Source organism: Hevea brasiliensis, chromosome 8, assembly GCF_030052815.1.
Source record: "Hevea brasiliensis isolate MT/VB/25A 57/8 chromosome 8, ASM3005281v1, whole genome shotgun sequence".
Lineage (NCBI taxonomy): Eukaryota > Viridiplantae > Streptophyta > Magnoliopsida > Malpighiales > Euphorbiaceae > Hevea > Hevea brasiliensis.
In genome coordinates this window covers 99,446,267-99,472,755 of record NC_079500.1, presented here as the reverse complement: position 1 = coordinate 99,472,755, position 26,489 = coordinate 99,446,267, and the positions used below count along the sequence as shown (strand labels likewise).

The window sequence follows — 26,489 nt, the reverse complement described above, 5'->3', positions numbered from 1 at the left end:
AAAATTTCTTTCATTCGGCCTTATGCTGGCCAAATGAAAAGACAAATTTTGACCAAGTCTAAAACATAATCAGTCAAGGGTACATGGCAATTTTCGTGTCACAGTGAGAATGAAATATATATTTTTTTTAACAAAAAACAAACAGATTAAATTTACGTGAGCTTTGAGATTCATAGCATACTTGGTTTTTGATTTACTTGTTTCTCGTCTAGCCGCGGCAACCATGCAGTTGGGATACTTCTGGTCATTTTTCTGCTTCTATGCTTCCGTTTTCTTCCTGTACCTTGGCCTCACTGATTGTGCGCTTGGTGGGAATGAGACAGACCGGTTGGCTTTGCTTGAATTCAAGGCCAGGATACCTCATGACCCCCTTGGAGTTATGAGCTCATGGAATGATTCCATTAACTTTTGCCTGTGGCAAGGTGTTACTTGTAGTCACAGACACCAGAGAGTCATTTCACTGAATCTCATGTCCCTGCAGCTTGCAGGCTCCATATCACCGCATATTGGAAATTTGAGCTTTTTAAGAGAGTTGAGTCTAGATAACAACAGCTTCAGTCAAGAAATCCCTTCTGAAATTGGTCGTCTTAGCAGACTGCAGTATCTCTATCTCCTTAATAATTCACTTAGCGGTGGGATTCCATCAAATTTATCCGGATGCTCCAACCTAATCAAATTTCACGTTTATAACAACCAGCTTATTGGAGAAATACCTATAGAGATTGGCTCCCTTTTAAAGCTCAAAGTTTTTACTGTTTCTTGCAACAACCTGACAGGAACTATCCCAGCCTCTTTTGGAAACTTGTCATCCCTTGATATACTCGCTGCAGGCGAGAATTACTTCAGTGGGAGAATTCCCAATGCTCTAGGCAAACTAACGACCCTTAGGAAGCTTTTCCTGTATATGAACACATTTTCTGGCACAATCCCGCCTTCTATCTACAATCTCTCCTCTCTGACAGATTTATATTTAGCAGGCAACCCATTTTATCCTGGTAGTCTTCCCTCCAATCTAGGAATCTCACTTCCAAATCTTCGACATCTCGGAATGTTCCAAGCCCAGTTGATAGGATCCATTCCACCATCATTGTCTAATGCCTCAAATTTAGAATTGATCCAACTGCAATTGAACAGTCTTACTGGCCAGGTGCCTACTTTTGGGAACTCACTTGGACTTCAACTCTTTTCTATCGAATACAACTTTCTTGGGAATGGGGGAGCCAGTGACTTGAATTTTCTCTCCTCGTTAACCAATGCCACCAATTTACGAGTTTTGGTTGTAGGCGACAATAACTTTGGAGGAATGTTGCCTGAACGAATTGGCAACTTCTCAACTACGCTTGAAATTATGCGGTTTAATGACAATCATATAGTTGGAAACATCCCAGCAGGGTTACAAAATCTCATCAACTTAATCGTCTTCCTGGCACCAGGCAATCATCTCTCAGGTAACATTCCAACTGTAATTGGAGAGCTTAAATATCTACAGATACTGACTTTAAGTTTTAATGAGTTATCGGGGCGTATTCCATCTTCTGTTGGGAGCTTAACCAATTTATATGAATTTTCTTTAGCAAGCAACAATCTTCAGGGAGACATCCCCTCGAGTCTTGGAAACTGCCAAAATTTGCAAAAATTGGATCTTTCTTATAACAATCTAAGTGGTTCCATGCCAGCACAAGTTATAGGCCTTTCTTCCTTGTCCATTTACCTAGACTTGTCACATAATCGATTGAGTGGTGTCATTCCCTTACAAGTCGGAAGTCTGAAAAATTTAAATGTGCTCAATGTATCTGAGAACATGTTGGCAGGTGAGATTCCTAGCACTCTGGGTAGTTGTGTGATGTTAGAATTTATATTCATGCAAGGCAATTTCTTCCGAGGACCCATTCCTTCATCTTTGAGCTCACTGAGAGGCCTTCAAGAATTAGATATTTCAAACAACAATTTATCTGGTGAAATTCCAGAATTTTTAGGGGACTTGATCTACTTGAAAGTTTTGAACCTATCCTACAACAATTTTGAGGGTGTGGTACCAGTAGGAGGAGTTTTCAAGAATGCAAGTCGAACTTCAGTTATTGGAAATAGCAGACTTTGTGGAGGAACACCCGAATTTCATCTCCCTGGATGCAACTTTAAACACTCAAAAGGGAAACTGTCCCTTGCATGGAAGATAGTAATATCAACACTTTCGGGACTGCTATGTTTAATTCTTGTGCTTTCTAGTTATTTCCTATTTTTAACTAGAAAGAAAAGAAACGAACCTGCTTCAGACTTTGCTGAAAATTTGCATTTGATGGTGTCTTACCATAGTCTCTCAAAAGCTACAGATGATTTCTCCTTGGCTAATTTGATTGGAGCTGGTAGCTTTGGATCTGTATATAAAGGAATTCTTGATCAAAGTGGAATGGCTATTGCTGTCAAGGTGTTTACTCTTGTACGCCATGGAGCTTCAAGGAGTTTTACAGCGGAGTGTGAGGCTTTACGGAATATTAGACATCGAAATCTCATCAAGATACTAACTGTATGCTCAAGTGTTGATTATCAGGGGAATGATTTCAAAGCTCTAGTCTATGAGTTCATGGCTAATGGGAGTCTAGAGGAGTGGTTACATCAGAAGCCAACAACAGATGAGACACAAGAAACTCCGATGAGTTTGAATTTACTTCAGAGAATAAATGTCACCATTGATGTTGCTTGTGCACTGGATTATCTTCACCATCAGTGTGAAACGCCAATTGTTCATTGTGATCTCAAGCCAAGCAATGTTCTCCTGGACCATGATATGACAGGACATGTAGGTGATTTTGGATTGGCAAGAATCCTTTCAGAAGCCACACAAGACTTGCCTGCTAGTCGAACAAGTTCAGTCGGTGTAAGGGGAACTGTTGGTTATGCTGCTCCAGGTAAATGTATATAGCTTGGTCATTTCCTTCAGGTTTCTCCCTTTTTCCATTCTTTTATTGTGATTTTTTTTATATTGTGTAATTGCAGAATATGGGATGGGAAGTGAAGTGTCAACTGGTGGTGATGTATACAGCTATGGCATCCTCTTGTTGGAGATGTTTACGGGAAAGAAGCCAACCAATGACATATTTAAAGAAGGTTTGAACCTTCACAACTTCGTTAGGGCAGCTCTGCCTGATAGAATGCCAGAGATTATGGATCCATTTCTGCTTCGAGAAATTGTCAAATGGGAAAATGGGGGCCCAGGAGGCTGTAGAGTTCGGAAGAGCTTAGTTTCTATATTAGAAATTGGAGTTGCTTGCTCTGCAGAACTTCCACATGAACGAAGGAGTATCAGCAATGTTGTGGCAGAGCTGCAATCAATCAAAAACGAACTCCTTGGAGCTAGGGGACACAGAACTATTACACTGTAATCGCATTTGGGTAATTGATCTTATGGGTTAATTTCTTTTTCGTTAGTGATTTGTGAACAAAAAGCACACCTGATAATATGTTTCCGCTATGAATTAAATTGCAATATTGATTAAGAGAGACAAAAACCATTTAGTTAATTAATCTACTACTACTGCATGTGGAGAGGCTATTGCCTTATTTGTTCTTATAACCTTGGAGCTAAAATGCTTCAACTAATATTTCATAATGCATGGTTTAGTATAACGCATCAACACTAAGATTCTAAAGAGGGTTTATGTATCCAGTCTTATTCTGCTTTGCAGATGGATTATTTTTATGTTCGAAATCTGCCATCTTGAAATCATAAATAGAATAATTTTATCATTGCGCCAAAATCACCCCTAACATATTAAAAAAATGTAATATGATACTAATAAGATATTGTTACTTTAATACTTTGCTATTTAAAATCGATTGAAAAAGATATGCCTGCAATTAAGCTGAAATATATAGTAATTTTTTCTAAAATTAATTATGAAAATATATGGTAAAAGTCTGGCTATTACTATTAATAATAAGATTTTCTAATCTGTGGCTTGATTAAGGTCCTTATTAAGGTAAAATTAATTAATCATAAAAGGAGATTGGGATTTTGAATGTTAATATGGAAATTTCTTTTTAATGCTTGTAGTCTCTAATTAAATTTTCTTGTTCTACTATGAATCCAAGATATAAGATATGATGGGATTTGAATTTTACATGTTTATATCTTGAGTCTTTCATAGACCAAATAGACTAAATCTAGGCAAGAACTTTAACTAAACTCTCTATTTTTTTAAAGAAAAATGTTGCTTGAATTTTCTAAATTAATGATACATGCATTTTGCATAGTCATTTAGATTAAATTTTATGGCAATTTCATTTATTTGTTAGTCACTTTTGCCTAATTTTATTAGTTATTTAGATAATTTTTCATAATTATCAATTTTTGGAATAATGTGTAATTTTGCTTTGTTTTGTAGGCAAGATGGTATTTTTGAGGGACTAAAAAGAAATTATGCCAGTGAGGAGTGATTCCCATAGCTAAAAATATCAAAAATAAAGCTTGAAGTTTAAAGAACGCAAATCTGCCGAAGCTTGCATAACCTGTTGCACAAGTTGTGCAGTTATACATAAGAAAAAGAAGCAATTTTTTTACCTGCCGAAACCTGTATAAGTTACTGCATGACTTATGCAGATTCGCTCCTTGCTTATGCAGTTTCACGAAAACCTGCATAACTTGTCACATAACTTATGCAGTCTCACACCTGCTTGTGCAGCTTAAAAAAGGGAACAACTGCTTTGGTCGAAACTTGCATGACTAGCTGCATAACTTATGCAGTTCTACTCCTCACTTAAGTAGCATCACGGAAAGAGCACAAAACCTGCCGAAACTTGCATAACCAGCTGTATAACTTATGCAGTCCACTTATGCAGTTTCACAAAGGACTCCAAAGTATGAAAAATCTGTACAACCAGCCTATATAACTTATGCAGCATCACGGAAAGTGCCTAGAACCACAAAAAAATGCATAGAATCTGCATAAGAAGCTTGCACAACTTGTGCAACTCTTCATAATGAGCTGGTAGAAAGATTTTCACACGTGAACTTCACCTCAAACACACAATTTTAGGGTTACTTGTCAGAAGAATATAAATAGTGTGCTTATCTCATTTTGGCAAGGGGAAGAAATGAAGGAAGAAAGAATAGAAGAAAGGAACAGATAGAAAACAGAGCAAGAGGCGTCTCTCTCCATTTCTGGATCAGATTTAGAGTTTTCTTATTTTCTTCTTATTTTCTACATTTCTTGTATTGGGCTTCTTAGTTTTTAATATAGTTTCAAGTTTTATTTCCATATCTACTCAGAATTTCTTGTAATTATTATGGATAGTGAGTAGTTTTTCATAGATTTTGGAGTTAGAATATAATATTTAAGATATTTTGTGAATTTTGATTGGGCAATCCATATTTTGTGATTTTTATGAGGTTTTATCCATTTCTTGTGTGCCTAATTACATGCTTAGTGTAGGATCATTAAATATTATTCATAATCTATGGTTGAAGTACCGAAAGGAGAAAACCCTGTGATAAATAATCAAGAAATTGGACTTAATTAACTTAGATATATCTAGAAATAGAGTAAGGATTAAGAGGATTTACAGATTAATTAAGGAATCTAATGAGTCTTGATTAATTTTAACTCACAAGTAGGATTAAGTTAATTAAGGCACTCTTTGTCTTACTCGAAAGGGTATTCAAAGGATTTAAGAATTAATCTCCTTAAAACTCATAATTTCTATAAAATTGGATAACCAATTTAAAAATTCCAAAATAACTTAAATATAAATCCCCAAACTCCAGAATTACCCTTTTATCATTGTTAATTTTTAATCGAATTTAATTGCTTGTCATTTTAATTCTTGTCATATTTCAATTTGCTCATTTTAATTTACTGCAAATTTAGTTGAATCCTCATATTGGTAATTAGATTATTAAATTTTGCATGTATAGATTTCTCACCTCAAATTCTATCAATCTATCGCTTGAATTTCAAAATTAACTTGAATTAATCAATTTTTATATCAAAAATTCAATCATTAACACAACTCTTCGAGGGAACGATAACTTTTCTATATTAGTTGTACGACCCGTGCACTTGCGGTTGGGCCACATCAATTAACACTAAAATTTAATTCTTTAATTTTATGGTATATAGGTAAATTCTAGTGGTTGAGTTAACTCAGCCGTAAATTATCAGTAATAGCTACTAATAATAGTTAACAACCTTTCACCTAAAATTTTTTTAAAAAAAAAACCTTCCTCCAAATAATAATAATAATTAACAATCTTCTTTAAAAAAAAGAAAATAATAATAATTAACAATTTAGCATGCACATTATTATGGTAATTTTAATTTTCTCCTCAATAAATAGGCCAAAAATCTTTAGGAAAACCACATCGTGATCAACCATGACACATAAACTAGTTACCCCATTGTTTCTCATTTTTTTCTTCATCTTCTATACACTTTATCATGCAGTTTTATTAGATGATCAATCAAATAAGACAGAAGAAGCATCTCCACCACCACCACCATCACCATTTGATTTCCTAAAGAATTTGCAGGGATCTCAAAAGGGTCAAAAAGTTAAAGGCGTCGAAGAGCTAAAAGAGTACCTTAAACGATTTGGCTACCTAAACCATGACCAGTCCAGCAGCAATTATTTGAACACCAACAACAATAATGAAGGTGGTGGTGGTGATGATGATTTCGATGAGCAAACAGAGTCTGCCATCAGAAAGTTTCAGCAGAATTACAATCTCACGGTAACAGGAAGCTTAGACTCAAATATTGTATCGAAGATGATGATGCCACGATGTGGTGTGCCAGATAAAATGAATGGTAACAATGCAGGATTTCATCTTGACTACAAATTCTACGATGCAATCCAAAAAGGCCACCTTCTAAATCAACACTAACCTATGGATTCCTGTATGGAACACCAAGACAAGGAGTATACGCAATTCGGAAATCTTTACAGGATTGGGCAAGTGTTAGCCATTATACGTTCAAGGACACTGAAGATTATGCAAATGCTGACCTGAAATTTTCCTTCCAGAAAAGGCATCATAAAGATAATAATCCTTTTGATGGTCCTGGTGGGGTTTATGCTCATGCTTGGGCACCACCCATTGGAGCAGTTCACTTCGACAGTGAAGAGAGATGGACATTGGGTAAATTTCCCCATTCTATTGATTTGTACACCATTAGCTTGCATGAAATTGGGCATGCTTTGGGTCTTCAACATAGCACAGTTCAGGCTGCTGTTATGTATCCATATGTTGGGGCTGGAGAGGTCAAGAACTTGCAGGACGATGATATTCAAGGAATTAGGGCCTTGTATAATTTATAATTATCAATTGGATCTAAATAAAATTTTTCATATAAGAACAACATGTACTTAATTACATCTATTAATAATTTTATATGAGAAAATAATGTTTTATTAATTTATAAAATTACAAAAATTAAAAGGTTGTGACTTGTTTACAGCAAAACAGAAGAAGGAGAAGAGCAAGGAAAGAAAGAGAAAGGGAGGAGATGGAATTTTGTATAATTGAATCCCATTACAGTTGTTAATCGTTATCTCCTCTCCCTCTGCCTCTTGTTTTGATCTCAATCATAACATAAAGTCCTTGTTTATCTTTTCACTTAACGCTTGTTTGATCGTAATCAATCGACATTAATCCACTGTTAATATATCATTAGCAATCAATTATTAGCGATTTATAATCAATAATTAATATATAAGGTGTTTAATAACTCAACTTTCAAAATTATATTGTTATGTAAACTGATGAATAAAAATATAATAACATCACGGTTGGATTAGTGAAAGTGGTGGACAGCATTTCCAGACAAATTTTACTGCAAAGTTAAGAGGTTTGAATTCTTTAGTCACCATTGTTGGGACACTATAAAAAATTAATCAGTTCTGTAATTGATTTTTGTAACTAAATGAAATCAAATGTTATTAGTAATTTACAGCAATCGATTTAAGAATAAATTGTTAATCGAAATTAAAAAAACTTTGAATGTACAATTAGTAATCAATTTTAAAATCAGTTGCTATTAGTAATTAATTAAGAAATTAGTTGTTAAAATCGATTGTTATTAATAACTAATTTAGAAAATCGATTATTAAATTAAAAATTAAAATTGGCTCCAAAATTTTGAAATCGATTTATAATTTATTGTAAAAATCAGTTACTTGTGAAAACCCATATACATTTATTATTTATTATTATTTTATTTTAATTAGCTAACAATAATTTAATATATTTATAAAAAATATATATATTTTATTGGATGGTCTGCTTATTTATTTTTAGATATATATATATTATTTTTGAAATTAAATATATATCTGTAATCTGAACAACCCAGTTCAATAATAACTCTTATCCTATTCTACACCTAATAGAACTCTTGAAATATATATATATATATCCTAATCATCTCTTCTGTTAAACTTTGCTCTCAAAACCTGTTTGTCACCTCCTTTTTCTATTAAATACTCTCAACAGAGAATCCCTAAATTTTTACTTCTTATTCATCACATTCGATTCTGTTTTCAAGTTAAAAATTCTCATTCTTTATTCAATAATGGGTGAATTTAATTTTATTTTCTTTCATTGATTTGTTACAACTACCCTAGAAATTTATTTCCTTGATCATTAGTATTGAATTGGATTGATCATAATTGCTGTTGGATAATAATTGATTATTATTATTATTATTATTATTATTATTATTATTATTATTATTATTATTATTATTATAGCCTCTCGTCCCACGACGTCCCGTTCACCTCGTCCCGTTCACGTTTATATATATATATATATATATATATATATATATATATATATATATATATAAGTTATTATATTTTATTATTATTTGATATTTTCTTTATATTTTGGGTATGTAGGAGATTCAAATATTCATTCTGTCAGCTGAAATTGTCTCTCTTTTATTGAATCTAGCTATTATTTTGGAGGTTCCAGGTGAGTGGTAATTATAGTACATGGCACCGTTTTAGTCCCTTTTAAAATTTCTTAGCATTAAGTTTGTTATTAAATAAAATTTTAAATCAATATTTTAACAATTATTTTATATATGATTTTCTAGAGTTTTATATTATTATTGAATTTTATTTCGATTTTGATTAAATAATTAATTTTATCAACTATCTCTGCATTAGACCCATTAGGATTCCGGGAACAGGCCTTTAATGTATTTATATTGATTGATATTTGATTATAAAATTTACTGATGTGTTACTGAATTGATTTGAGATTGATTTGATTTTATTGAATTGATTTGAGATTGATTTGATTTTCTTGACTCTCTGAAACTATTAAAATACACTATTGGAATTGCACTATCAGTTATTATTTGCTATCTGAAATTTTTTTTTATTGATTTTGATTGATTTGTACAAATTAATTTTCTGTTTTGAATTGCTACCTGTGCCCAGTATCTGTTTCTGTTATCTGGCCCCGCCGTGTGGACTATCACGGTATTAGGTTGCATTGTCGAGTCATGCATCATTGCAGTTTATGGTTTGCATTAGTATCATATGCATTGATATCTGTGAAGGAGGAGGAAGGTATTCGATATCCGTAGCGCGCTACCATCCGCCTTTGGTGATGAGGGGTATCATCACCCTGGTGCACTGTACCATAAAATTTTTATTGAATGAATTTCTTTTATATATATGTTTTTATGAAGTTATTTTATTAATGATTTTTGACAGCATGAGCATGATTTTATTGAATAGAAAATTTATTGTGAAATTAATCAAGCGTCTACCTGTTCCTATTCCGTTGTGTGCTATAATTATCATTCACTGAGTATCTAGCTCAAACCACGTTTTCTCCGTCATTATCCTGCTTCGATCAGTAGAATTCTGCAGCTGATCCAAATATTCAGTCCATTTTCTGGAGAGGGACAACTTTGATTTGTTCTCATGGTATGCCCGAATTCATGTTTTCTCGGGCTAATAATTAGTTTAGTTTATTGAACAGTTTAAGTTTTTATTTGAAATCTGTAGAGAGACTCATGATTTACTTATGGGATATTTATGATGTTATTCAGCATTTTGTTTATTTGGATTTTGTCTATTTTTGGGATTAGTAAGTGACAATATATTCATTCAAGATACTCTGATAAGGCTTGCATGATTTAAGAATACTTAAATTATGCGCCGGTCACGGTTCAGAATTTTGGGTCGTGACATTACTATTAGTAATCGATTTTCAAATTGTTTACTAAATTTATAGCTTTCTTTTAAAAGGTTCCAAATTTGCAATTAATTCCTTGTCAGTTGTACTAGCAATCGATTTTTACAACAGACTTAAATCATTTTTGCAATCAATTGCAAATCGGTTGCTAATTTTCCCCTAAAAAATTTCTACTCAATTTTTTTTTTAATTTGCAATTGATTTGGGAGTTGGTTACTAACAGCAACCGATTTTGAAATAGATAGGGAATTTATTGCAAAGTTCCCGTCCATTTTTTTTATTTGTAACTGATTGTGAATCAGTTGCAAAATTTTTCCCTTAAAAATTCCAACCCAATTTTTTTAAAAAATATCAACCAATAATTGGTTATTAATTCACTTAGATAAACTACTACTCATTTTCTTTTTCTCTCTCTTTTTTTTTTTTTTCTCTTTTCTCTCATTTTCTTCTTTATCTTTTTCTTTCTTATCTATTTTATCCATCATCTTTTCATTTCTAATCTATTTTCTTTTCATAATTTTTTTTCTCATTTCTCTTCTCTATCATATTTTTCTTTCGTATCTATTTTCTTCTTCATTATCTTTTTCTTCTTTTTACACATTTCCAAGAATTTAAACCAAAATCGTTTAGAGTGGAGAAAGCGAATCCATATAACCGACCCCAAATTTTTGGGATAAATGCGTAGTTGAGTTTGAGTATTATCTTTTTCTTCTTTATCATCTTTTTTTTTTCTTATCTTTTTTATTTAATTGATTTTTTTATTATAATTTATTTTTTGTTCATATATTTTTTATAGTAAATTATTTGTAGTAATAATTTTTTTTACTAATTAATTTTCTTAATTTTTGTTATAATATATATATGTCAATTTTTACTAATTTGTCTTATAAATATATTTTTATATCTATTATTTTGATTAATAATTATTATCAGTAATTTGTTTTTAATATTTTTATAATAATTTTGTAGTACTAATTTTTCATTAACAAATTATTATTTTAGTAATTTTTAGAATATTTTTCATTAATAAATTATTATTTTAGTAATTTTTAGAATAATTTATTTATGAAAATTTTTATTTGTTATTTAGAATTTTTTTTTAATTAGCAACCGACAATCGATTGCTAAATCAGTTGTAAATAGGCACCGACTTACAAAATGTCTACAAAATTGTCAAACTAAAAGCATTGATTTTTTTTCAATCAATTATGTATCGGTTGCTATTAACAACCGATTTTGGTTGTTAAATCAATTGTTAGTACCAACCAATAATTTTTAATCAAAAATTTTATTTTTTAAATTTGATTATTTTAGTGATCGATTTTGTTTTCGGTTGCTATTTATAATTAATTTTTATTTGCTAAATCGGTTGTTAATAACATTGCTAACTGATTTAGCAACCACTCTCATTGCAACTGACTGAATTAGTTACTAAATCGATTAACAATCTATTTTAATGTAACAATCCTATTTGCATAGTCTGGTACATTTTACTATTCCAGTGACCAGTATCAGTCCAAACAATTAAGGGGATTAGAATCACATCTAAGACACCTAGATAAGCCCTAAACGCAAATAATTCGTAATTGCCAAATAGTTAAGTATAAAAAAGAAAAACAGAACAAAAAATGTTAAATGAGCCAAGAGTCATAGCGATGGGTGACCTTCCTGGGAAATGACTGCAAGGTCAGTCTTAACTCAAATTTCGAACCAGAAAATGTGACGCCGTGGTCCTTAGAACTATTGTGAACACAGTGAAAAAGAGAAAATTATGAAAACAAGTTGTTAAGCATGTCAAATAATTAGGTCAGGGATCCGGAAGAAATATTAAATAATTTGCAAACCGGATTAAATCAACGAGGGGCAATTTGGTCAATTCACCCCTATAGCTGATTCCTGACTTAACTGTCCAATAAAATCGGAGAAAAGAAAATTTCAGAATCAGGAATTAAATTAAAGAACTAATGAAAAAATAAATGCAAAAGAAAAGAAAAATGAAAATTTACATCATCACATTACCTCATTTATGACATCATAATTCAATTTTATTTACCCCCATTTTTGACCAAGTCAACTATTGCTTAAATAAACATAAAAACAAAAAAAAAAATTAAAAGAGAAAAAGGTCATTTTTCCCAACCATGCCGACACTCATCTCCTTCCTCTCTCTCTTTACTTTTTTTTCCTCCATTAAAATCCACCATTAGCTTGCTTCAAGCTTTAAATCCCCACTAAACCCTAATCTCATCCCCAATCAATTGATAAAAGCTTCTAATCTATAATAGAGAAGGAGATTGAAGAGGAAAAAGAAAGGAGAAAGTGAAGGAAATTTGATAATTGAATTTCAAGTGTGAGGTTAGTAGTTAAATTGAAAATTTGTGTTTAATACTTATGTTTTTAGTTTAAGTAGCTTGGATCTTAACTTAAAATCAAAAGAAAACACTTGTTGGGGGAGTAGCTAGAAATTCAACCAGTCTTAGGTGTGGTTTGAATTGAATTGATGGAATTTAGTGAAATTAAATGTTTGTTTAGGTTGAGTTATGTATGTGGAGTATGGATATATATTTTGAATGCATTAGATTTGAACTTTATGCAATTAGGATTCTTGAGTATTTTGACAATTGAGAAAAAATTTAGAGAATTGGTTAATTGATGCCATTGACCTTACTTGAGTTAAGAAATGGTCAATTATGACCATTTGTGGTGTGTGTGAATTGCTAGAACCAAGTTACAATTCGGATTGGTTCGTGATCAGATTTTGGCAGCTTGACCTAGGTCCTTTTCAGGGATCCAAATTGAAAATTTACTAACCTAATTGGTGTGAGGTCAATTGGGAATGAAAATAGACACAAAATGACACATTTTTCATTTAGGAATCATGCCTAGAAAATGACATTAAGATAGTGAACAATTAGGCCAAATCTAGATTTGGGTACACTGCCCTGTATAAAAAATGACCAAATGAATAGTAGTTATTAAATGACCATAACTTGGTCTAGGAAGGTCGAAATGACCTGAATCTTATACTGATAGAAAACTGAGACATAGCCCTACAACTTTTATGAAGAAAATAAATCCAAATTTTGATCATAACCTATTTGAAAAGTCACCTGCAATCAGCACACCGAAACTGCCAGTATCCAGAAAATGCCCAGAATTCTAGTAACACCAAATCCGGCTAGCCCCATTCAAATAGTTATATATTGGGCTTAAAAACTCCAAATTGAGTGATTCAAAAAGGAAAATAAAGTTAAGACAATAAGGAACAACTTCTATGAAGAAAACTTAGCCAAATTTTAACAGCAATTTGACTAATGGAATAGTACAAAATAAGACACAAAATCTAAAATTTGGAAATTTCACCTAAGAGACTTAAAATTTGAGGAAACAACAAAAAAAATAAATAAATTAGGTAACCAAAATGTGGTATGTGAGTGAAATTAAAATTCTCATACCTATTAAGCATGAGAAAGTCAATAATTTGACTTGAATAATATCGTGAATAGTAACCCTGAAATGTAAATTTTAAAAAACATCAAGTTAAGCATATTAAAGCTAGATACAAATAGATTTGAATTTGTTTTTGGATTTATGATAAATTGTGATACTGAAATACTGTAAAATTGTGTGGTTCAGTTGAAATGAATACCTAGAAAGAACCTGAAACGTCAAATCAAGGCCTAAAGGCGACTCACACAAGGTTTGTGCACAACATAAATATTCTTTAAAATTTTCTTTGCAAAGTGCATAAAATGAATTGTGATTTACTTATATTGTAAAATGGTGATTGAAATGTATATTATGCTATTGATCTAAATTGTTGAAAATTTAACTGCATGTGTGTTAATTGTCAATAAATGTTTGAAAAATTATTGAGATGGTTTTGAAACCACAGTGTCATGACCATATATTTGAATGCCTCACTAGCATGACTAATGAGAGTAATTAGTTTTAAATTTTGATTCCCTCTCTGGTTGAAGTGTTGAGGTGTGTGCCAGTCGAGGAAGAAATTAAATGGGTACCCATAGATTGAGCTAGCTAGCCTTGTAATTCCTCATAAGCCTTCGGCTATTGAGATGAACATTATTCTGATAGCATGATATAACTGTGTTTTTATGAAACATGTTTTGAGACTTCCGAAATGAGACTGTTTTGACTAAAATTATAAATTGTCTTTTGTATCTACTTTTCATTTTCAGTACTATATTTGAATAAATGTGATTTGAATTATGCATAAAATGTTATTTTAGTATGTTGTGCACACTGAGTCATAGTACTCAGTGATGGTTGTTTATTGCTATCGCAGATAAAGAGACTAGTGGAGCAGCAGAGTGAGCTGCTGAGGATCTCGGAGCTACATCTTTGAGATTTTGTCGGGTATAATTTTATACCATTATTGTAATATTTATTTTGGTGTATGTAACTATATGTATATGTATAAACTGGTCTTAAGCAGTTGTATAGATTTTGTAATAATATTATTTTGGATTTTCTAATGTAAATTTTGGGTTGATGAATGTAAATTGATTTTTCTTTAATGGAATATGAATGAAGTTATTCAGTATTATTTTTGAAGACAATTGAATTGAGAATTGTTTTGAATTATGGAATTGATAGAAATGATATTGATTTGTGTTGTGCTAGTGGTTGATTTTGATGAAATGAATGATGTTGACTTGTGTTGTGGTAGTTATAGCCTTTTTCATCTACTTGTTATCCAAGTAGGTTTTCTGGCAATTAATTTGCTTTTTATGTCAATGAGTGATCTAACATATAGACTATATCAATCTTTATCCATCCATAACACTTAACATTTGGGTATCTTTTATCGTCTGTACTTAAACTTTACCTAAACTGTAATTTTATTTCTGTTCTTTAATTTTAATTTGTCACTTAAAAATACCTAAACTATAATTTTATTTCACAAAAAAATCCCTCTAATATACAATAACAGGTTTTCAGATTAAAAAAACTCTCTACATTACAGTGTAATATTTATATATGCAGTTTCAGCACTCTCAAGTAAAGAATAAATACTTCTCTTATCTATGAAGTATATCATTATGATAGCATTGGTATTTTTATAATAAATCTAGATGATAATTGAAATAGCCAATATTTTTTTAAGTGTAAATGAAAAAGAAATAAAATAATAATTTCATTATTTTTTTAACTTGAAAACCTACAATAGTGGTGGGAGGAATTTTTATAAAATCAAATTTAAAATTAAAATTTTTTAATAATAAATTAAAATTAAGAGGCAAAAATAATATAGAATAAAGCTATAGTGCCCCTCAATAATATATATAAAATAAGGGATACCATAAGTCTATGTATCGCCAAAAAAAACTTATTTGGACATTCACACAAAAATCAACTGGCAAGTGCTTAACGGTCAACATTATGTGTCAGTTTGGACATTCACACAAAAATCAAGGTCTTAAAATCTTCGATTCAAAAATTTTTAAGAACACACAAAATTAGATGGTTCAAGCTTTAATTAGAATTGAATTGAATTTTGAATTTCATTAAAATTGTTTTAAATTAAACCAAATTGATTTTAATTGTTTCAATCTGATTCTGGGTTGAAATCAGATTTTTCACATTTAAAAAATAAAAAATTTGACCACTAAATTTAATAAAATTAAATGAATTAAATTAAATCAAATCAAAATCAAAATTAAAGAGAATTTTTGGCCAGGTTCCAATCCACACCATACTTATATAAAATTTAAAATTTATTTAATTAGTAGCCCTTAATGTCTGTTTATTTATCTTTAGTCATCATATATTGTTAGTCTTTTTATCTGTGCATTATGTGAATTATTTATTATTTTATTTTAATAATATAATTTAATATTTATTTTTTGTATTTCATATTTTTAAAATAATATTATAAAATTTTATTAATGATAAAATTCTTAACTAATTATAACTTTATTTCAAATGTTAATAAATAGATTTTTTAATAACAACTTATGTATTTGTATTTGAAAAAAATATAAAAATATATACTATTTAATTTTTATTTTTTAAATAAGTTAATAAATAAATAAATTATTTTCTACTATTTTTTTAAATTAATAGATATATACCAATAAAAAGATAAATAATGTAAGAAAATAAACATATACCATTTAAAAATAAATATTTAAATTTTATAAATAACTTTTTAGTGACTTATTATTTAAATATATGTGTATTCTTAATATAATTTAAAAAATAAAAATATATTTAAATTTATTACGAATAATGGAAAACCTAATGATTTCAGACTTTTTTTAATCTAAGCAAAAATTTAATTAAAAAGATGATTACTTTTTTAGATATATTTAATATAATGAGTAGACTTTTATAATACCTGAAATTGTGATATTAAGAATTTAAAAATTCTTAATAAATGTAGTGAAAATATTTTAAATAATAATAATAATTATTATTTTTTTGCATGTAATGAGATTTTAATAGTTGAAAATTTGAAAATGTTTAAATAAAAATTTAGTATTTATTATGATAAATTAATTTTTTATATAAAAAGAAAATAAAAGAGATTATGCCATGTGGAGGTGGCTCCCCTTATCAAACCATATTTAAGGTTCGCTCATGGATCTCGACGTTTTAGAGACGCTAGCAGTATGAAAATCCAACCCATTTCTTAGCCTTGCGGTCCACAAGCCAATTTCTGGGAATTAGTGTTTTCTAAACTACGACTGAAGCAAGTGGCTCGCCGGTTTTGAGTCAACGGTTAATGGGGACCTCTCGCCAATGGGACCAAACCTTTTAAGACATTAATATGTGGAGCATGCGACAGGCCAAAATAGAGGTTGACTTTCCTTCCAAGGATCAGCCTAAAATTTGGATGAATATGTGCGCGGGCAGAGAATTTTTACTACTATGCTAATCATAGTGATTCTCATATAGATTTTCCGTAATCAATGAGAACGATTCGGAATTAGGGTTTAGTATTCAGTTTGAATCGATATATTAGATATACATATTAATTATTAAAATAATAAATTTTATAATTATTAATCTATTAAATATAAAATAAGATATTTAAATAATAAAAGTTTAGGATTTATTATTTATTTTTAAATATTAAAATGATAAGTGTTTTTAAATTTATTAAATATAATAATATTTTAAACATTTTAGTAAAATAAAAAAATATTTTCTAATTAGTGAGTTGTGATATGAATAATTTAATTAATTATATATATAATTTTTTTTTTCAGTTGAGTTGGGTCAATTAACCCACACAAATGGCTGTAGCTCCGCCCTTGACTGTCGTAATTTATAACTATAGTAATTATTTAAAAAAAAATATTATTATTAGGAAACTTATAATATATATGTTAACGGATGTTTATTTTATATATCTATAATTAAATTTTGTTTTTCAAATATATTTATGCTTTTAGATTATTAATATTACATTTTTAAAATAATATTAATATTACTAAATAAGTATAATATTTAAATATATTATATTTTTTAATATATTAAAAAGATATAAAAAAATTTTGATATTTTAAATTGATGAAAATGATAATGTAATTCAACCAAACTCCAAATATTTTATATTTTTAATAAATATTTCTATTATATTGTTTTATTTTTTTATTATTTTATTATGAAATTTTCATTAAAAAAATTTGAGAATTAAAAATATATTCTATATAAAAGTAATAAAAGTAAAATATAGAGTACTCAATTCAACCTTTATCCCAAAAATTTGGGGTCGGCTATATGGATTCGCTTTCTCCACTCTAAACGATTTTAGGTTAAATCCTCGTAAATGTGCAAAAAGTAAAATATAGAGTAATTAATAATAAATTTAAAATATTATTTTATTTTTATTTATAAATATATATATATATATATATATACACACACATTAAAAATGTTTATATATTAACATTATTATTAGCCATGATATATATAAACCCAAAATCCTTTTTAGTTATGCAACTTTTTGGGCAACTTCTCTTATTGCTTCTATATTTTTGCAAAATCTTCTGCCATTGAATTTCTGCTTTTTTTGAACTTCTTTCTCAACTAACTAGGCTCGGTAAGCATGCAGTTGGGATACTTTTGGTCTTTTTTCTACTTCTACGCCTCCATTTTCTTCCTGTGCCTTGGTCTGACTGATTGTGCACTTGCTGGGAATGAGACAGACCGGTTGGCTTTGCTTGAATTCAAGGCCAGGATAACTCATGACCCCCTTAGAGTTATGAGCTCATGGAATGATTCCATGAACTTTTGCCAGTGGCAAGGTGTTACTTGTGGTCTCAGACACCAGAGAGTCACTTCACTGAATCTCATGTCTCTGCAGCTTGAGGGCTCCATATCACCTCATATTGGAAATTTGAGCTTTTTAAGAGAGTTGCATCTACATAGCAACAGCTTCAGTCAAGAAATTCCTTCTGAAATTGGTCGTCTTAGCAGACTGCAGTATCTCTATCTCCCTAATAATTCAATTGGCGGTGCAATTCCATCAAATTTATCCAGATGCTCCAACCTTATCAAATTTCACGTTTATAACGACCAGCTTATTGGAGAAATACCTATGGAGATTGGCTCCCTTTCAAAGCCCAAAGTTTTTACTGTTTCTTGCAACAACCTGATAGGAACTATCCCAGCCTCTTTTGGAAACTTGTCATCCCTTGAATCACTCGCTGCAAGAGAGAATTACTTCAGTGGGAGTATTCCCAATGCTTTAGGCAAACTAACGACCCTTAGGAAGCTTTTCCTTCATATTAACACATTTTCTGGCACAATCCCTCCTTCAATCTACAATCTCTCTTCTCTGACAGATTTATATTTAGCAGGCAACCCATTTTATCCTGGTAGTCTTCCCTCCAATCTAGGAATCTCACTTCCAAATCTTCGACATCTCGGAATGTTCCAAGCCCAGTTGATAGGATCCATTCCACCATCATTGCCTAATGCCTCAAATTTAGAAGTGATCCAACTGCAATTGAACAGTCTTATTGGCCAGGTGCCTACTTTTGGGAACTTTCTTGGACTTCAACTCTTTTCTGTCAAATACAACTTTCTTGGGAATGGGGGAGCCACTGACTTGAATTTTCTCTCCTCGTTAACCAATGCCACCAATTTACGAGTTTTGGTTGCGGGCGACAATAACTTTGGAGGAATGTTGCCTGAACTAATTGGCAACTTCTCAACTACGCTTGAAATTATGCAGTTTAATGACAATCATATGGTTGGAAACATCCCAGCAGGGTTACAAAATCTCATCAACTTAATCGTCTTCCTGGCACCAGGCAATCATCTCTCAGGTAACATTCCAACTGTAATTGGAGAGCTTAAAAATCTACAGATACTTATCGGGGTATATTCCAGCTTCTGTTGGGAACTTAACCAATTTATATGCATTTTCTTTAGCAACAAACAATCTTCAGGGAGACATCCCCTCTAGTCTTGGAAACTGCCAAAATTTGCAAATATTGGAATTTTCTTTTAACAATCTAAGTGGTTCCATACCTGCACGAGCTATAGGCCTTTCTTCCTTGTCCATTTACCTAGACTTGTCTCATAATCGATTGAGTGGTGTCCTTCCCTTACAAGTCGGAAATCTGAAAAATTTAAATGTGCTCAATGTGTCTGAGAACATGTTGTCAGGGGAGATTCCTGGCACTCTGGGTAGTTGTGTGATGTTAGAATTTCTATTCATGCAAGGCAATTTCTTCCAAGGACCCATTCCTTCATCTTTGAGCTTACTGAGAGGCCTTCAAGAATTAGATATTTCAAACAACAATTTATCAGGTGAAATTCCAGAATTTTTAGGAGACTTGATCTACTTGCAAGTTTTGAACCTATGGTACTAGTAGGAGGAGTTTTCAAGAATGCAAGTCGAACTTCAGTCATTGGAAATAGCAGACTTTGCGGGGGAACACCCAAATTTCATCAATTATGAGCAATATGTTTCAAGAGATACGTATTCTATGTTCCCATGTGATAGCAGCATGCCAATCAATGTCAATCAATTATGAGCAATACGTTTCAAATTATTATATATTGGAGCAAACGCTTAATTACTATGAGTGACAGTTTCATACACTTGGACATCATGATGATTGGCCAAATCTAATCTTTGTACCTGACCCAAATCGGAAAAGGTCTAAAAGAAGACCAACTTCTTTAAGGAAGAAGAATGAAATGGATTTGAGGTGAATAAAAAATGAGGGGATACGTCTAAAATCCATTGAAGGCTATGTCGTGAATAAGGACACATTGTTTTCAAAAACTTTGTATTATTATCACAAATTTATGGACACTATTTTCATAATTATGTTTTCATTTTATGTGTATTATTACCCCCATGTTGTTAGGTTAAGTGCATTTCAATGTTATCTTAATCTTTATATATTGTGACTATAAAATATTCATAATAGATACATATAAATATTACTTATTGCTTTTTGAAGTGTTTGTTTTCGATTGATAATGGTAGCATTTGTTGGGGCTACTTACCGTAAGGATGCATTAAAAAAAATTAAATAGCGTTATACTCCTAACATTATTTAATATAATGGTAATCAGCTCAAATTATTGCATTATTTAATATAATTACTGCACTATGATATATTTCTTATTTATTTATGTTCCCTTTTGTTTATGTCTTAGATAAAATAATGGCTCGTATAATGCGCACTCTAAAAAGGATTGTCAGTCAACAACAGCGGGCAAGGGTACATGGTCTAATTAGGAATTTCATTAATCTATCTATGGAAGTAACACCCTCAACTACAGGAGATTACCTTGTAACGGCTCGGCCCACTGGCATTCTGAGGAGCTGGTGTCTCCCCCTGTACCTCAGCTGCTACTGACTGCTCTACTGTGTGATCCCCCTCTTCCATACTGAATCACAAGAAATTTTACTCCCTGTACAACCAACACAAGGAGGTTTCCCTCCATTAATCTATATTCATGATGTAATGCACTATATGTATCAATTAATGACAATTGAGCAGTTGTACTTATCAAAATATTTCAAATATGAAATTCAAAACTTGTATGAAAACCAAAGCTCTGATATCACTAGTAACGGCCCGGCCCATTGGTTAGTATTGTCCGCTTTGACCCAGCCCATACTAGGCCTTACGGATTTATCCCTTAGGCTTTTACACCAAAAAACGCGCTAACCAATGTTTCAAGTCTCAAACAATCATACTTGAAGCAATTAATCCATAAGAAAACAGCAAACCACATCCATGATTCCCATAATCAAAAAGCGAAATAAAACCCAAGGCCACCAATCAAAATCAAGATGAGGCCCAAAAAAATCCCTTGCGCAATGAAAATTACAGCACCCTAAAAGAAGCATTTTAGTGGAAGAGCACCATCAGGAGTTCCTCGCTTGAACACCAAAGCATCCTCATTGATTCAAAGAACTTCTGAAAGCCCCTGATTTGCTAAACTGACCAAGAGCTAACAAAAGCAGAAAGCTCAGAACTCCTTGGCCATTAGAATCTTCAAAAGGTAAAAGAGCACATAGGAGGCTTGAAGACTGAAGAGTCTGCAAATCAAGCCAAGAACGCAAAACCCAGCTCCACCAAACTTCAATTGCCAACCAATTATACTCAGAAGATAATTCGTAAATTGATAGATATTTTTATCTATATAATTAATTATAATGACGTTAAAATTAATATTTTAATTCAAATAATTCAATATAATATTTATAATATTATGGTAATATTATATTATATATACAAAAAATTAATAAAAAATTATAAAAAAAAAATTCAATTTCAAGCCTGTATAGTGAATATAATAATGTATAATGTATGTTGTATAAAAAACTAGTATTTCTATGTTTTATTTTTTTCATATATTTTTATCATTTCTTGTATTTTTATTAATTTAACTAAAAGATCTTCAATGAGAGATTAAAATGTTAATAATGATAGAAGTTCAAGGCATGTAAGTGTTCATAATAATAAAATTTAATAAAAATAGAAATGAAATACTAATTTAATTTTTTCTAATTGATATTAAAGTATTTTCATTTTCAAAAAAAAAAAAAATTATCCTCTAAAAGAAATTTTTAAGCCTGGTGCATAGCCTTCACTAATAAAAATTTAATAAGAGTAATAAACATAATCTCAATATATATAAAAAAGATTTTACACAGCTGAGCTAATCACTTAATTCATATCGAACAATTATTTTTAATATGAACTACATGAGTTTTGATATTTGGTTGGTCTTTGATTACTTGTATTTCAGACCTCCATTTGGACCAAACATGGCAAATTACAACAAAACAAAAGGCGAAATAAAATTGTTGTTTTTCTAGTTGACATGTTTGGTGCTTTCGATGATTCCACCTGAATATCCAAATTATATGAATAAACTTGTCATCCAAGGCACTTTTATTTTAAAAATATTTCTTTCATTCGGCCTTATGCTGGCCAAATGAAAAGACAAATTTTTACCCCGTCTAAAACATAATCAGTCAAGGGTGCATGGCAATTTTCTTGTCACAGTGAGAATGAAATATTTCATTAAATATATATTTTTTTAACAAAAAACAAACAGATTAAATTTACGTGAGCTTTGAGATTCATAGCATACTTAATTGGTTTTTGATTTACTTGTTTCTCGTCTAGCCGCGGCAACCATGCAGTTGGGATACTTCTGGTCATTTTTCTGCTTCTATGCTTCCGTTTTCTTCCTGTTCCTTGGTCTCACTGATTGTGCGCTTGGTGGGAATGAGACAGACCGGTTGGCTTTGCTTGAATTCAAGGCCAGGATACCTCATGACCCCCTTGGAGTTATGAGCTCATGGAATGATTCCATTAACTTTTGCCTGTGGCAAGGTGTTACTTGTAGTCACAGACACCAGAGAGTCATTTCACTGAATCTCATGTCCCTGCAGCTTGCAGGCTCCATATCACCACATATTGGAAATTTGAGTTTTTTAAGAGAGTTGAGTCTAGATAACAACAGCTTCAGTCAAGAAATCCCTTCTGAAATTGGTCGTCTTAGCAAACTGCAGTATCTCTATCTCTTCAATAATTCACTTAGCGGTGGGATTCCATCAAATTTATCCAGATGCTCCAACCTTATCAAATTTCACGTTGTAAACAACCAGCTTGTTGGAGAAATACCTATGGAGATTGGCTCCCTTTCAAAGCTCACACTTTTTGCTGTTTCTGGCAACGACCTGACAGGAGCTATCCCAGCTTCTTTTGGAAACTTATCATCCCTTGAATCACTCGCTGCAGGAGAGAATTACTTCAGTGGGAGTATTCCCAATGCTTTAGGCAAACTAACGACCCTTAGGAAGCTTTTCCTTCATATTAACACATTTTCTGGCACAATCCCTCCTTCAATCTACAATCTCTCTTCTCTGACAGATTTATATTTAGCAGGCAACCCATTTTATCCTGGTAGTCTTCCCTCCATTCTAGGAATCTCACTTCCAAATCTTCGACATCTCGGAATGTTCCAAGCCCAGTTGATAGGATCCATTCCACCATCATTGTCTAATGCCTCAAATTTAGAAGTGATCCAACTGCAATCGAACAGTCTTACTGGCCAGGTGCCTACTTTTGGGAACTCACTTGGACTTCAACTCTTTTCTATCGAATACAACTTTCTTGGGAATGGGGGAGCCAGTGACTTGAATTTTCTCTCCTCGTTAACCAATGCCACCAATTTACGAGTTTTGGTTGCGGGCGACAATAACTTTGGAGGAATGTTGCCTGAACTAATTGGCAACTTCTCAACTACGCTTGAAATTATGCAGTTTAATGGCAATCATATGGTTGGAAACATCCCAGCAGGGTTACAAAATCTCATCAACTTAATCGTCTTCCTGGCAGCAGGCAATCATCTCTCAGGTAACATTCCAACTGTAATTGGAGAGCTTAAAAATCTACATATACTGAGTTTAGATTTTAATGAGTTATCGGGGTATATTCCAGCTTCTGTTGGGAACTTAACCAATTTATATGCATTTTTTTTAGCAACAAACAATCTTCAGGGAGACATCCCCTCTAGTCTTGGAAACTGCCAAAATTTGCAAATATTGGATTTTTCTTATAACCATCTAAGCGGTTCCATACCTGCACAAGTTATAGGCCTTTCTTCCTTGTCCATTTACCTAGACTTGTCTCATAATCGATTGAGTGGTGTCCTTCCATTACAAGTAGGAAATCTGAAAAATTTAAATGTGCTCAATGTATCTGAGAACATGTTGACAGGGGAGATTCCTAGCACTCTGGGTAGTTGTGTGACGTTAGAATTTCTATTCATGCAAGGCAATTTCTTCCAAGGACCCATTCCTTCATCTTTGATCTCACTGAGAGGCCTTCAAGAATTAGATATTTCAAACAACAATTTATCTGGTGAAATTCCAGAATTTTTAGGGGACTTGATCTACTTGCAAGTTTTGAACCTATCCTACAACAATTTTGAGGGTGTGGTGCCAGTAGGAGGAGTTTTCAAGAATGCAAGTCGAACTTCAGTCATTGGAAATAGCAGACTTTGTGGAGGAACACCCGAATTTCATCTCCCTGGATGCAACTTTAAACGCTCAAAAGGGAAACTGTCCCTTGCATGGAAGATAGTAATATCGACACTTTCTGGGCTGCTATGTGTAATTCTTGTGCTTTCTAGTTATTTCCTATTTTTAACTAGAAAGAAAAGAAACGAACCTACTTCAGACTTTGCTGAAAATTTGCATTTGATGGTGTCTCACCATAGTCTCTCAAAAGCTACAGATGGTTTCTCCTTGGCTAATTTGATTGGAGCTGGTAGCTTTGGATCTGTATATAAAGGAATTCTTGATCAAAGTGGAATGGCTATTGCTGTCAAGGTGTTTACTCTTGTACGCCATGGAGCTTCAAGGAGTTTTACAGCGGAGTGTGAGGCTTTACGGAATATTAGACATCGAAATCTCATCAAGATACTAACCGTATGCTCAAGTGTTGATTATCAGGGGAATGATTTCAAAGCTCTAGTCTATGAGTTCATGGCTAATGGGAGCCTGGAGGAGTGGTTACATCAGAAGCCAACAACAGAGGAGACACAAGAAACTCCGAGGAGTTTGAATTTGCTTCAGAGACTAAATGTCACCATTGATGTTGCTTGTGCACTGGATTATCTTCACCATCAGTGTGAAACGCCAATTGTTCATTGTGATCTCAAGCCAAGCAATGTTCTCCTGGACCATGATATGACAGGACATGTAGGTGATTTTGGATTGGCAAGAATCCTTTCAGAAGCCACACAAGACTTGCCTGCTAGTCGAACAAGTTCAGTTGGTGTAAGGGGAACTGTTGGTTACGCTGCTCCAGGTAAATGTATATAGCTTGGTCATTTCCTTCAGGTTTCTCCCTTTTCCATTCTTTTATTGTGACTTTTTTATTGTGTAATTGCAGAATATGGGATGGGAAGTGAAGTGTCAACTGATGGTGATGTATACGGCTATGGCATCCTCTTGTTGGAGATGTTTACGGGAAAGAAGCCAACCAATGACATATTTAAAGAAGGTTTGAACCTTCACAACTTCGTTAGGGCAGCTCTGCCTGATAGAATGCCAGAGATTGTGGATCCATTTCTGCTTCGAGAAATTGTCAAATGGGAAAATGGGGGCGCAGGAGGCTGTAGAGTTCGGAAGAGCTTAGTTTCTATATTAGAAATTGGAGTTGCTTGCTCTGCAGAACTTCCACATGAACGGAGGAATATCAGCAATGTTGTGGCAGAGCTGCAATCAATAAAAAACGAACTCCTTGGAGCTAGGGGACACAGAACTATTACACTGTAATCGCATTTGGGTAATTGATCTTATGGGTTAATTTCTTTTTCGTTAGTGATTTGTGAACAAAAAGCACACCTGATAATATGTTTCCGCTATGAATTAAATTGCAATAGAGATTAAGAGAGACAAAAACCATTTAATTAATTAATCTACAACTACTGCATGTTGAGAGGCTATTGCCTTATTTGTTCTTACAACCTTGGAGCTAAAATGCTTCAACTAATATTTCATAATGCATGGTTTAGTATAATGCATCAACACTCATAGATTCTAAAGAGGGTCTTATTCTGCTTTGCAGATATATGATTTTATCATTACGCCAAAATCACCCTTAACATATTAAAAAAATGTAATATGATACTGATAAAATATCGTTATTTTAATACTTTGCTATTTAAAATCGATTTTGGGTTAAATACTCAGAAATGTATATGTATATTTAAATTTATTAAGAATAATGAAAAATCAAATGATTTCAGAATTTTT

The 26,489-nt window shown here is 32.0% G+C and overlaps 2 protein-coding genes across 2 annotated transcripts; both read left to right on the top strand.

The window, feature by feature from the left end:
• Positions 1-223: 223 nt before the first annotated feature.
• Positions 224-7,314, top strand: LOC110660818 (probable LRR receptor-like serine/threonine-protein kinase At3g47570). The gene is made up of 5 exons (XM_021819255.2): positions 224-2,906; positions 2,995-3,376; positions 4,383-4,390; positions 6,441-6,844; positions 6,943-7,314. The coding sequence occupies exons 1-5, from the start codon at positions 224-226 to the stop codon at positions 7,312-7,314; spliced, it is 3,849 nt and encodes a 1,282-aa protein (XP_021674947.2).
• A 10,970-nt stretch (positions 7,315-18,284) lies between these two features.
• LOC131182176 (probable LRR receptor-like serine/threonine-protein kinase At3g47570) lies at positions 18,285-26,009 on the top strand. The gene is made up of 5 exons (XM_058150845.1): positions 18,285-19,509; positions 19,616-19,996; positions 20,858-20,929; positions 22,846-25,539; positions 25,624-26,009. Exons 1-5 carry the CDS (start codon positions 18,285-18,287, stop codon positions 26,007-26,009), a joined length of 4,758 nt encoding a protein of 1,585 aa, XP_058006828.1.
• Positions 26,010-26,489: the final 480 nt, after the last annotated feature.

Coding starts and splice junctions, on each gene's coding strand:
- LOC110660818 (XM_021819255.2), top strand. CDS start 224: ATGCAGTTGGGATACTTCTGGTCATTTTTCTGCTTCTATGCTTCCGTT. Junction 2,907..2,994: donor TGTTGGTTATGCTGCTCCAG/GTAAATGTATAT, acceptor GTGTAATTGCAG/AATATGGGATGGGAAGTGAA. Junction 6,845..6,942: donor TTGACTACAAATTCTACGAT/GCAATCCAAAAA, acceptor AAATCTTTACAG/GATTGGGCAAGTGTTAGCCA.
- LOC131182176 (XM_058150845.1), top strand. CDS start 18,285: ATGCAGTTGGGATACTTTTGGTCTTTTTTCTACTTCTACGCCTCCATT. Junction 19,510..19,615: donor ACCAGGCAATCATCTCTCAG/GTAACATTCCAA, acceptor CATTTTCTTTAG/CAACAAACAATCTTCAGGGA. Junction 20,930..22,845: donor ACAGCGGGCAAGGGTACATG/GTCTAATTAGGA, acceptor TTTCTCGTCTAG/CCGCGGCAACCATGCAGTTG.